Genomic DNA, 13,632 nt, shown 5'->3' on the forward strand with positions numbered 1-13,632 from the left:
TCAAAATGTCTGATCCCTTCTACAGATGTAGCAGTGCTGCGCTGATTAGATGTGGGTATCATGAAGTGCAGCCGTTAAAGGGAACATCTTAACAACGTTGAACAAAGGGGTGCAAAGACACAAAATAACCCTCACCTATTAGGAGACCATAAAATGTATCCGGAAAGCCACAGTTTTTGATGCAGTTTTTAGAGGCAGAATTCGCCGCGGAACATTTCGACATGTGAACATTCCCTAAGGCAACAATCACACAGGTGAGAATCTCGTACGAGTTTTGTGTGCTGCGAGATGCATTAAAACCCGCCGGAATATGAATTCAATTCTTTTCAATGGACTTGAGCATTTTTTTTTTCCTCATAGCAAAAAAAAAAAAAAATTTAATCGCAGCACGTTCCATCTTTTGGCGCTCCCTTGGAACGCCTCACCCGTTATTTTCAATGGGACCTTGATAGACACCGCATGGCGCTCACAGGCTGTACGATTTGCACCCGAATGCGATGTGACATTTCCCATTGAAATCAATAGCAAACATTTGCGATCCTCTGACGCCCGTGAAACGCGCCCGGGGTCACGATTTGGCAAAAACGATGCGAGGCGTTTTTGAATATAAATATTAGTTGTGGAAAATTTCTGCACCGTATTAGGGCTCATGGCTGCGGGCGGGTTCGAATTCCAGGATCGGCGTGGGGAACCCGTGCGGGTGACCTGCAGTTCAAGCCGCCCACAGACAACCATGGGCGCCTGCAGCTTAATTAAAACATGCAGGTTTGTTTTCCGGACCTTTCTATCAAGAAAACAAATTGCAGCATGCGCCATTTTTCCGTGGATCCCGCAGGGATGGTTACCACTGAAGTCAGTGGAAGCCATCCAATCTGTGGCCCACCCGTAACTGTCACTCTGGGTGCGCTGCGGGTCCCGCGGGAAAGCAGGAGATCTAAAAAAAAAACAACAAAAAAACGAACAACTCCACTGTGCATGTGCGGGGAGCATGTCAGCCGGCCCCACATGCACGAGGAGATGACGGCTGACCTGCACTCAGGTAAGTAAAGTCCGCCTGCCGCCGGCAGCATATTATTATATTCCACATGCTTCTGCTCGGTTGGCAACCTGATTGGTTGTTGTGTTGACTGATTCACAGTGACTGGTTGTTGGGTTGGCAGATTCACAGGGATTGGTTGTTGGGTTGGCAGATTCACAGGGATTGGTTGTTGGTTTGGCTGATTCACAGGGATTGGTTGTTGGGTTGGCTGATTCACAGTGATTGGTTGTTGGGTTGGCAGATTCACAGGGACTGGTTGTTGGGTTGGCAGATTCACAGGGACTGGTTGTTGGGTTGGCAGATTCACAGGGACTGGTTGTTGGGTTGGCTGATTCACAGTGACTGGTTGTTGGGTTGGCTGATTCACAGTGATTGGTTGTTGGGTTGGCTGATTCACAGTGATTGGTTGTTGGGTTGGCAGATTCACAGGGATTGGTTGTTGGGTTGGCAGATTCACAGGGATTGGTTGTTGGGTTGGCTGATTCACAGTGATTGATTGTTGGGTTGGCTGATTCACAGTGATTGGTTGTTGGGTTGGCTGATTCACAGGGATTGGTTGTTGGGTTGGCAGATTCACAGGGATTGGTTGTTGGGTTGGCAGATTCACAGGGATTGGTTGTTGGGTTGGCAGATTCACAGGGATTGGTTGTTGGGTTGGCTGATTCACAGTGATTGATTGTTGGGTTGGCTGATTCACAGGGATTGGTTGTTGGGTTGGCTGATTCACAGGGATTGGTTGTTGGGTTGGCTGATTCACAGTGACTGGTTGTTGGGTTGGCAGATTCACAGGGATTGGTTGTTGGGTTGGCTGATTCACAGTGACTGGTTGTTGGGTTGGCTGATTCACAGTGATTGGTTGTTGGGTTGGCTGATTCACAGTGATTGGTTGTTGGGTTGGCAGATTCACAGGGATTGGTTGTTGGGTTGGCAGATTCACAGGGATTGGTTGTTGGGTTGGCTGATTCACAGTGATTGATTGTTGGGTTGGCTGATTCACAGGGATTGGTTGTTGGGTTGGGTCGAGCAAAAGTGTTGTTGAATATAAAAATATGCCTGCGGGCAGGGTGGGATCCCGCGTGGGGCTCCTGCCCGCAGAACCCAACCCGCCCATGGACATGAGGCCTGAAGCAGATTTCTGATATCCCCCCCCCCCCCATACCCACGGCTTGTACTGTAAACCTGCAGAACTTCCCAGCGTTTGCTGCCATGTGACGTCGGCCTTGTAGTATCTCCTACACACAATGTAAAAGCTAAGCCTGTAGAATCCCTTAGGGTCTCTAAGTGCGACTTCACACACCGGAATCTTCCACTGTTGGAGTCCGCATCAGTCAGACAGGATACATCGCTCTTTGGGTCCTGATCTCCTGATTCCGCCGGACTTTATCTGTCGCACTCATTTGTGTAAAGAAGCAGCTCAGATCCTGCAGAAGGTCAGAGACGCTGATGGTCTTTCCAGGGATCTCCTGTCCTTGATCTCCTGGGTCTAGCTCGTCGCACTCTGCAACTACTCAGAGCCTTGAACCCCAACTTACAGCACTGCGAGAGAAGGAGGTACAGTATCGATGGGGGGATGCATTCCCGCTCCGGCCTATAAGGGGGTGAATCTGCTGTGTATAAGTTCCTTTATGGCCTCCAGAAAGTTTTAGGAACTTTTGATCTTCCTACCATAAATTTACCAGACTCTGGCCCCCCTCTCCTTGCCGGTCCCCCCAGAGTCAGCCTCGCAGACCACAGCTGGGACATACTTGAAGCTCTCAGCCTGATACATTCTGATACAATGTCTATGTTGTGTTCTTTGCCTGTTACATGTATAATTCTCAGCATTTCCTCACATCCGTGTTGGTTCACTAAGGTTTCTTCCTTGCAGGTTCCTTTATTTCATCATTCAGTTATCCTTGTTGGGGCAAGATGATTATGGAGCGCCCCCTGCTGTTGGCTTCCTCTACCCCTCAACTGTCCTTTAAACCATTTCTATCAAGTTCAGAGAGGGACTTAATTGGAGCTCCCACTTCCTTCGCAGTACGGCCGGATTAATGCCGTCACCCTCCCAAGGCTTCCGAATGTTTGTCAAGCTCTGCCTAGACGACTGCCTGGTATTATTACGTATTCCGAGTTTGATTATTAGGTTTGTGTGGAAAAGCCGTAGACCAGGATTAAAATTGAATCTTCTCACATGTTTGGGGGGTAGTGGTGTGGAGGGGGCTTGAACTTTTTCTGACTTTGCCCTGTATTATAGAACCAATATATGTAAATGCGTTTTGGATTTGCTAAAACAGCTCCCTTAAAATCTGTCTGTGCGCACGTAATACGCTTACGCCCGTGTGACGCCGGCCTACGGGTGCGCTCACTTGTTGCTGCAGTTGACAATATCTGCACTAAGTTCAGCTATACCTCCGCCCCGTGGAGATGAGTGAAGTCGCACCACAGAATGAGGAGGAGAGATGGAAGAACAATGCATCCCTGTTCTCGGGATAAGTGGGGGTCTCAGCAGTAAGACCCCCACGATCAGTCTCTTATCACCTCTCCTGAGCCCCCAAGACCGCCACACCTCAATCCCCCGGAGCAGTAGTGTGATGTGTGACACGACTCCAGTCACTCTGGACCGAGGATGATTGCCGGATGCACCGACCTCTGCCTGCCCTACAGAAGTGAATGGAGCTGCCATCGCGCATGCGCACCGCTCATCCATTGTCATGGGTCATTCAGGAGTGCCAGTCTCAGGGTCACACCAGTTGTCGGACCAGGGGGTCCCAAGTCTTTGTGCTACCTGAAGTGTGAAATCCCCCCCACCCCCGCATTAATAAAACCCTACTCACTTTACTGGCATTGAAAGCGCCAAAATATAAAACAGCCGACACGTATTTGAGCCGCTGAAACGTGTCTGAAGAGGAACAGAATGGCTTCATTTTCTATGTGAATTCAATCCGTGTCGGACGCGAACCGAACCGCGCCGAGAATAACGGCCGTGGGAATACCGCCTACGTGCTCTAATGCAATCACTCAGTGGCCAAACAGCACATTCAGCTCTGCTACATCGCTACAAACCTGCAGCAGCGCCATTTACTCCACTTAAAAAACAGAACCCAAATAGAACAGATATAAACTAAAAGCTCTCTGCTTGCTTTCATTATTTAACCCCTTATGAGCACGGGCGTACATTTACATCCTGGGTGTGCAGGGTTAATATAGAGCAGGATCGCAAGCCAATCCCACTCCATCCAAGGCGGGTGCAGTCTGTGATAGCTGACACCCGTCCACAGCAGCCACAATCTAAATGCCCCGATCAGGGGCGTAACTACAGAGGGTGCAGGGGATGCGGTTGCACCCGGGCCCAGGAGCCTTAGGGGGCCCATAAGGCCTCTCTTCTCCATATAGGGAACCCAGTACTATGAATAAAGCATTATAATTGGGGGCCCTGTTACAGGTTCTGTATTGGGGCCCAGGAGCTTCAAGTTACGCCTCTGGCCCCGATCGATGGCTGCCATGAATATATGCCTGTGGCCCGTGGCACGCCTCCATAGACTGCCTGTCAAGATGCGGCACAATGTAATACTGTGGTAACAAAAAATGTAAAAACAAGTAATAAATTATTGGCTAAAAAGAGAAAATCCTTTTTCCAATATTAATTAAAAAACACCTTTGGTATTGCTGCTAATGGCGTTACATTGGCGCATCTCTCTATCCCGTTGGCAGACAGACGGACGCAGACCCTCCTGTAATTCCACAACGGCCTCCAGGCGTAATTGATATTGTTGATGCAGAAATAATGACGCCGCAGATCCGTTGTTGATCTTCCATCAGGCGGTTTGCGGTAAATCTAACGACACGGTACAGGCGGAGCGACGCGGCGGTCTGGCGCAGGATTAATGCGGAATGTGAATTATAACTATGAGCAACAACAGTCAAAAACAAGCAGGAATATCTGAAGGGCAAAAGGTGAGAAGGAATGAAGTGCAAATTAGCATTTTCCAACATTGGCGCATTTACAGCCGCCACTGTACACGGGCAGCGATCCACGTGCCGATGTAGCAGGTAGGCAGCTATTATCTAACACTGGTCAGGCAGAGAAGATGTAAATGATTGCATTAATTTCTGCCACTAGATGGCGTTGCATTACCTGTGTCTGAATGGATGCTTCCTTGTAACAGCACCCCATGTGGTCAGGCACGGTACTACAACGACAGATCACTTTCCTTATGCTAGAGTTTCATGATGCTTACGCCTCCTTCACACAGGCACATGCGTATTTGTGCACGCCTGAAAGCTGCATACTTCTTGCGCCCACAAGGTACGTTCGTTAGCTCGCGGCTAAAAATGGCCAATTAGTCTAATGAGTTCTTGATGTGTTCTTTTTTCCTGAGAAACTACGCAGTGTTTCACGCATCTCCTAGCGTATTTTGCACATCCCCATTGACTTCTACGGGGACTTTGGGGACACAAATGCAGGAAATTAGAGCATGCTGGGATTTTTTTATGCAAGACCGAAATGTGCAGAAAAAATACGCGCATGCGAACAAACCCATTAAAATTAGTAGGTTCTAGTCTCAGCGTATTGAGCGCACAAATATCTTCGTGTGAAGGAGGCCTTAAAGCGACCCCTTGGCACTGGGGAAAAAAAAAAAGATGGCGGCACGACTTTTCCTACTGCCTGATACGCACAGTGTATTAGTATACATCATTAGGGGACAAAACGAAACCGCTGGTCTCAATAGGAGGTCACTGGTTCTGCTTTTACTGCGGGGATTTACTGCGCCCGAGGAAATAAAGGAGCTGCCAATCTTCTCCGCAGGTAGTGAACACAGGGTGTCGGGAAGATCGGGCACCGCAATGCAATGGAGGGGGGGGGGCGGGGGAAAAAAATCGCTCATGTGCATGACCCCATTTCTTCACAAAGTCTGACCGACTCACAAGTGCAGGTATTGGCCAAAGGCCGATCATTCTGTCCAACACAGGACATTGATTGGTTTAATCTCGATGTGGACTGTAGAGCGTATTTCAGACAATCGCGTTTACGGACCCATTGTGCATCTAATGATGGGGTGGGTGCGGCTGGTGAGGCGCAGTCCAACCCCCGTGACGGTTTTATGTTGGTTGGGGTGGGACTGCGTAGCACAAGACGCTTCCAGCCACCTGAAAGCGACCACGTGGTGACTACGTATTATACAGGGGAGTAACTTAGAGGGTACAGGGGATGCAGTCGCATCCGGGCCCAGGAGCCTTAGGGGGCCCATAAGGCCTCTCTTCTCCATATAGGGAGCCCAGTACTACGAATAAAGCATTATAGTTGGGGGCCCTGTTACAGGTTTGGCATTGGGGCCCGGGAGCTTCAAGTTATGTCTCTGTCCAGCATGGTTTAGGTATGGGTACAGATACAGATAGAGGGGGGGCCCAGCTCACGTTTTGCATCAGGGCCCCTGAGCCTTTAGTTACGCCCCTGCTATTCTAGATTGGTGTTGCACGATATAGCTAAGTTGAAAGCACAAAAAGCGAAATACACTGCTAGTAGAAATTTGAATAGAGATGAGTTGGCTGTGATCAGATCTTTGAGCAGTGACAAGAGGATTACAATTCGTGCCGCAGATAAGGGGGGGTGCAGTGGTCGTTATGGATACTGATTGGTACCATAGTGAGATAATGTCACAGCTATCCGACACTGCTGTATATGAGCCCCTACGTGGGGACCCCGCTCATATGTTAGAACTTAACGAGGCACTGAATGAAGCCTTAGAGTTAGGCATTATTGATAGAAAACTCTTCAGCTTCTTGTTGCCATCCCACCCGATCGTTCCAGTGTTATATACCCTGCCCAAGAGCCTCCGGGACGCCCCATTATACCGGGGAGAGGTTTCCTCTTCAACAACATTTCACGGATAGGGCATTGCGACAATTCGCTACAGGTGCGCGGTCTTACCTACGTGACACATCTGAGAGGTTGTCCCTGATGAGAACGCACTCATTGGATCGTTTGACGTTACGTCGCTTTATACGAATATTGATCATGTCCATGGTATACAAGCGGTTAGGGAACATCTAGTGAAATCTGAGTTCTCTAGTAGATGTATTGAATTTATCATTTCCTCGCTAACGATGGTGCTTGTGCATAATTTTTTTCTGTACAAGAAGATCTTTTATTGCCAAAAACAGGGCACAGCGATGGGGTCAAATGTGGCCCCAACATACGCCAACCTGTTCATGAGCCACGTTGAGGATCATCATCTGTATACCTCCCCCTCCCGGACCAAGGTCCAGGTGTGGTGGAGGTATATAGATGATGTATTCTTCATCTGGAGGGGTACGGCTAGTGAGTTGGAGGCCTTTCATCAGGAGATTAATAACATCATGCCAAGACTGAAGTTTACTCTGGTCTACTCCCGGGAGACTGTCCAATTTCTGGATGTTTTGGTACGGAAAGTGGGGACGGTCTTTAAAACTGACTTGTACTCCAAAGATATTGATCGAAGCAATCTGCTCCATTTTTGCAGTCAACATCCGCCGGGTACGGTGCAGTCTCTACCCTGGAGCCAGTGTCTCAGGATGAGATGCATTGTTGATGATGAGTGGGTAGAGCCACGTTTAATAGCTATGTGTGAGAGATTCATACATAGGGGTTATCCCGGGAATTGGTGAGCCAACAGAGGAAGAAAGCCTTGGAAACATGCAGGGAGGATTTACTGAGAGGCACTAAGGTGAACAACAAATTGGAGCGTATTCCCTTTGTTGTGACTTTTGGACCATTGAGTGGTCGTATTAGAGGGATCATCCACAAGCATTGGCATCTAATGGCCCAATGTCATCCTAACATCATGGAATTTCAAAGACCACCAATGATGTCATACCGTCGAGGCCGCAGTTTAACCCCTTGAGTGGCACGTCCGGAAATTTTCCGGGACGAGCTCCACTGCCGATAGTGATATAGCCCGGAAGATTTCCGGGCTATGTATCACTATGGGAGCTGCAGAGCACAATGGCACAAGCTGTGACAGTGTGCTCTGCCTGCACAGACCCACAGAGAACAAAGCAAGGGCTTTGAACAACAGAAGCAGGAAGATATTGCCGATATGCTGGCAATCTCCTGCTTCTAAGTCTCCTGCTTTGTTTACAGGTTGCCATAGAGACCATCGGCTTGTCAGAAGCAAGCCGATGGTCTCTGTGGCAGGGAGAGCTGGTGCTTGGCTGTCAGAGGACAGCTAGGTACCAGCTCTTACAGCAGAGATCAGAGAAAACCTCCGATCTCTGCTTTGTTAACCCTTTACATGCTGCAGTCTATGTGACTGCAGCATGTAAAGGGCTGTCACTGCAGCATGTAAAGGGCTGTCACCATCGGACCCCCCAGAATGTGATCAGGGGGTCCTGATGGGTCCCTGTGGAAGTCCCCTAAAGGGACAAAAAAAAAGTTTAAAAAAAACAAAAACAAAAGTAAAAAAATTATAAAAACACTTGTCTCCCTTTACTTTGTAAAAAATCAAAAATACAATCACACATGTGGTATCCGTGTGCGTCGTACTGAGCCAGAGAAGGAAGTTAATGCATTATTTAACCCCTTAATGACACGGCCCCTTTTTTTCTTTTTTCCCCATTTCTTTTTTTCCTCCCCCGTTTAAAAAATCACAACTTGTCCCACAAAAAACAAGCCCTCATATGGCCATGTCAATGGAAAAATGAAAAAGTTATGGCTCTTGAGACGCAACTGCAAAATTAGTTGAAATTCCATGATTAGACCATTTTAAAAAACCTGCCCTGGTGGGCACGACAGGGTGGAAGGAAACCCGCCACTCAAGGGGTTAAAGGATGAAGTAGTACACAATTGTAATGTAAGTAGCGATGAGACCCAGCAGCGGGGACTGCTCCCCCTCAAGAGAGGGAATTTTCCTTGTCACAATTGTGTGAATTGCAACAATCTTTCGAGGGGTGACGGCTTTACCCATCCGCATACTGGAAAAAGATACAGGATCAAAAAAACTTTATGCCGTTCTACTTTTGCGGTGTACGTCATCTCATGTCCGTGTGGTTTAGATTATGTTGGAGAGACCATCGGATTTCTGCACACAAGTGCACTATAAGAACGGCTGAAAGGGATTTGCCAGTTCCGAAACATTTCCGGGATGCGGGTCATACTGTCAGGCAATTAAGATTCAGGGTTATAGACTCAGCGGCAGAAACCATCAGGGCCGGAGAGCGGGAAAGGCAATTAGAAGCATTAGAAGCAAGGTGGATTTATGAATTAGAAACGGTCCACCCTAGAGGGCTAAACTTGGAGTACAACCCTCCTGTGTACAGATAAGATACAGCGAGTACCTAGACATTGATAGGCTGGTAGGGGCAGTGGGCATATATACAGTTTAACCCCTTAATGACGCGGCCCCTTTTTCTTTTTCCATTTTCGTTATTTCCTCCCCCCTTCCAAAAAATCGTAACTCCTTTATTTATCCATCGATGTCGCTGTATGAGGTCTTGTTTTTTTCGGGACGAGTTGTATTTTTCAATGGTGCTATTTAATGTACCATATAATGTACTGAAAAACTTTTAAAAAATTCTAAGTAGAGTAAAATGAAAAAAACCCCAACATTTTGCCATCTTTTAGTGCGTCTTGTTTCTACAGTGCACTAACGGCAAGAAAAGCGACCGAATAGCTTTATTCTATGGGACAGCATGATTACTACGATACCAAACTTGTAGAGGTTTTTTCTTACTATACAACTTTTTTTTTTTTTCAAAGACATTTCATTTTTAAAAAAATTACTTTCTGCCGTCATTTTGTGCGCAATGACTTTTTTATTTTTCCGTCGACGTAGTTGAGCAAGGGCTCATTTTTTGCGGAATGTTCTGTAGTTTCCGATGGTATCAATTTAGAATACATACGACTTTTTGATCGCTTTTTATTGCGTTTTTTTCTGGGAGACAGGGTAACTAAAAAAGTGCATTTCTGGCGTTCTTAATTTTTTTTTTCGTACCACGTTTACCGTGCGGGAAAAATAATGCACTACTTTGATAGATCATACTCTTACGGACGCGGCGATACCAAATACATATATTTTTATTTTATGATTTAGATTTTTTAATAATAGATATGGCAAAAGGGGGGTGATTTAAAAACTTTTTTTTTTTTACAATTAAAAAAAACTTTATCGACATTTTTTAATTTTACTTTGAAGTCCCCCTATACTTTGATCGCTCCTGCAGTATGACATAATGCTATAGCATTACTCTCATACTGCAATTTAACAGGCAGTCTATCAAGCCACCCCATGGGGATGGCTTGATAGGCAGTCTGGTAAGGCAGCCCTGGGTCCTTTCATTAGGCCCGTGCGGGACCCCCGAACATCGTTTGGGGGATTTAAATGCCGCTGTCAGAATTGACAGTGGCATTTAAATGGTTAATAGCTGCGAACGGCCGCAACCTCTCTTCATACATACACCACCGCTCCATGACGTACCGGTACGTCATGGAGCTGGAAGGGGTTAATGGCCAAGTTCTGTAAGTTGTTTATCGAATATGTTTTTACTGTCTTTATAGGGCGTTTGACCTTCTAGAGGATCCTGGAGTTGGGACGTGATCACGCGGGAGGCATCCATTGCATTGGGAGGATTTGTTGACACAAGTTTGAATTGGAATTGGAATAAAGATTGTTATTTAACTGAGAGATCTGCTTCACTTAATGTACGGGCTGAAGGTTAATACGTATCTAGGAGTCCAGTACAACGTAGGACCATGGGAACCATGTGGGTGTTTACTATTGCTTTCTAATCCTTTGAGGTATGCGCAATATCTAGTTTACATCCTTACATTATGGGTAGTATTAATGCACATGCGTGTGACGAGCCGCGGAGGTTTGGTGTAGTTGCGCATGCGCTATAGTAATGAGGTTGCTGTGGAGACCGCTTATGTGTGGTGGAAGATCTTATGTAGAGTCCTGAGGCAATCTGCGCATGCGCTATAGAAAGGGATTCAGGGCAGAGACCGCACGTATGCAGAGGATGTTCTGGCGGTGAGGTTCGTGCTGTAGAGATCGCGATAGTGTGCAGGATCTGGCGCAGCCGCCGTTCGATGCATAGTGATTGACAGTCTCCCCTGTCAGTGTTGGGTAGGAAGTCTGCGCACACGTAGTATAGTGGGGGGCGCGGCTTTTGACGCAGGCGCAGTGAAGTGAGCCAGACGCCTAGCAGGGTTCAGGATGTGGATTCCACCGGATGGCCCCGTGTGATCAGCGAGTTCAGCTGCTATGGATCGGCCCTGTGAGGATCTGGCTTACATACCGGTAGCTCCACCCTATGTTTTTAAGCATTTCTGTGATTGGTGATTTGGTGCATTGGGTTTTGTATATTAAGGGTGTATATGCTAGCATCTCTCATTGGCTTGAGAAAGACTGGAGATACACGGTCGAAACGTCGCTGCTGTATGCATTAATGACAGAATAAAGATGAATTAACAAGAAGCTTTGATTATTAGGATGGACTCCACCCCAGATGCTGCTTGCAAATACATATTGATTCACATGACCCCATTCAGAAGACGCTGCAGAACATTCGGTCGTTCAGAAAAATCTGCATCAAATTCTGCATATGCAGGTTTTGATGCGGCTTTGAAAAAATGCCGGAACCCTGCGGGAGATTCCGCAGCAGAATCCGCATTCAGCCAAGTAGAATTTGCTGCAGATTCTGGCAGAGGAACATCCCACAGAAGAATAGGGGGAAGTTTACTTAGTTCAAAAAAAGTTTTACTTTCCACTCTGTGTAAGGGGGGCTGCAGTCTGCCGAAAGCAATTGCGCCCGAGAAGTAGTTGGGGGTGATTAGATGGACGGTCTTGTCACCGGAGCCCTAAAAGTGGTTCCCCCCTTGGCGGCTCCTTGTCTGCAGTGACCTCTTCTTCCACTTGTAGAGCTTGTTGGCCACTAGACGCCTCTACGACTCAGAGAAGAGATTTCACCCGGATACCAGAGTTCAGTCATACAAGGGTTAAAGGGGTATTCCCACCTTAAACATCCATGGGCATAAGCACCTGTCTGCAGAACAGGAGGCCTCCAACACCCCCCCCCCCTCCCGCTCACCTGGGAGCCACATTTATGACATCGCTTATTGGTAAATGTCTAAGGTGGACTGCCCCTTTAAACTTTATGTATATATAACCAAAACCCCATTTAAAGGGGCGCCTCCAAATATGGTTCACGAGAAGTCAATCCAATGACATGAAAACCTCCCTTTACCTTCTGGAGAACGACCAGATACTTCATAGGTCCGCTCATAGACTCAGCCGGGGTGACACTTACTCATCGCTCCAGCGTCCGTTCCATTCTCCTTGGCCCCAAGGATTCCAAACCCGAACAATATCTTCTGTTGTGTTGCTATATTCAACCTACGGGAAATAAATGACATATATACAGTAATTCTCAGTATGACATCATCCACGTAGTAGGAGGGGCTACTGAACATTGCATACAGGTGTGCGCTACGGTCACGGACTTGTCTGCACTGTATGCTGGAGTCGGGGGTCAGCTTATAAATAATGGCGTATAGAGAAGAAGCACATCAGACACCAGGAGAGCAGTCATACACTGACGGTCCTTTATTACAGTAGAACCCCTGGTCCTATAATAGAGCATTCACCCCTTTATTAGAGCCCCCGGCCCTCCCACAGTTGGCGCTTCCCTGTATGGACATTTCGCCCGTGACCCTGGCGTGCGGCATAAAATCACATGACAAGTTTTCTATGGATCAGCTTCAGTGTGAATCCACATTAGATGGGAAAATCCACGATCTGAGTGACTTCCAATGAGGCCGGGTTATCAGTGCTCACTGGCGACCGCAGTGTAACGGTGTGGAGAGTATACCGAGAATGGCGCAATCCAGAAAAACATCCAGCAAAAGGGGATCCTGCGGACGGAAACAACTCATCACTGAAAGGGGTCGGAGGAGGATGTCAGGAATCGTTCTGACCAACAAGCTGCACAGTCAGCCAATACAACACTGAGGCTCCAACTCACATGTTCGAACACAAAACTTGCCGTTCCCCCGCACGGATGGCTATAACAGCGGATGACCAGTTCCAGCGCCATTGTGTCTAGGAGAGACAAAAAGACGAGACTCCAGCGGGCAAAAAAGCGCAAAACTTGTATCACTGAGCAGCGGGAAAACATCTTGTGGTCAGATGGATCCAGATTTCTGTTGCTGATGGGAGGTCAGAATTTGGCGCAAGCAACATGATTAGCTGACCCCTTCCTGTCAGCCGGTCAGAATATGTCAGCACCGCCATCTAATCTGCAGCAACTACAAGAAGCTTCCTGTCCGCAGGGGCCGATATTCCTGCAGAATGAGTTCATCACCGAGTGGGATCTACAACACGATGAACTGCTGCAGATCTAAAGGCAAAAGGGGTCCAACGCTACTAGATGGGGGCTAATAAAGGGGCGTTGTATGTGCACTTGCAGGTGTTTGTTGTATATGAGCATTCCCTCCTCTCACCAGCAGGGGGCAGTGTGTCCACATCATTACTGGAGCATATTGATACATTCACTGGAATCCGAAACACAATGGCATCATTTATTTGTACATGAAAAACAAGGAAAGTGATTGTTGTGCGAAATGTCCATCATCAGCC

The 13,632-nt window shown here is 47.4% G+C and overlaps 1 protein-coding gene across 1 annotated transcript in view; it reads right to left on the minus strand.

Moving 5' to 3' along the window:
• Positions 1–13,632, minus strand: part of LOC136620387 (calpain-13-like) — a 139,757-nt gene that overhangs the window by 43,540 nt on the left and 82,585 nt on the right. The window contains exon 8 of the mRNA XM_066595122.1: positions 12,305–12,390. Coding sequence (XP_066451219.1) covers positions 12,305–12,390 — 86 coding nt within the window. The remainder of the gene's footprint in view (positions 1–12,304; positions 12,391–13,632) is intronic.

Source organism: Eleutherodactylus coqui, chromosome 3, assembly GCF_035609145.1.
Source record: "Eleutherodactylus coqui strain aEleCoq1 chromosome 3, aEleCoq1.hap1, whole genome shotgun sequence".
In the NCBI taxonomy this organism is placed as follows: Eukaryota; Metazoa; Chordata; class Amphibia; order Anura; family Eleutherodactylidae; genus Eleutherodactylus; species Eleutherodactylus coqui.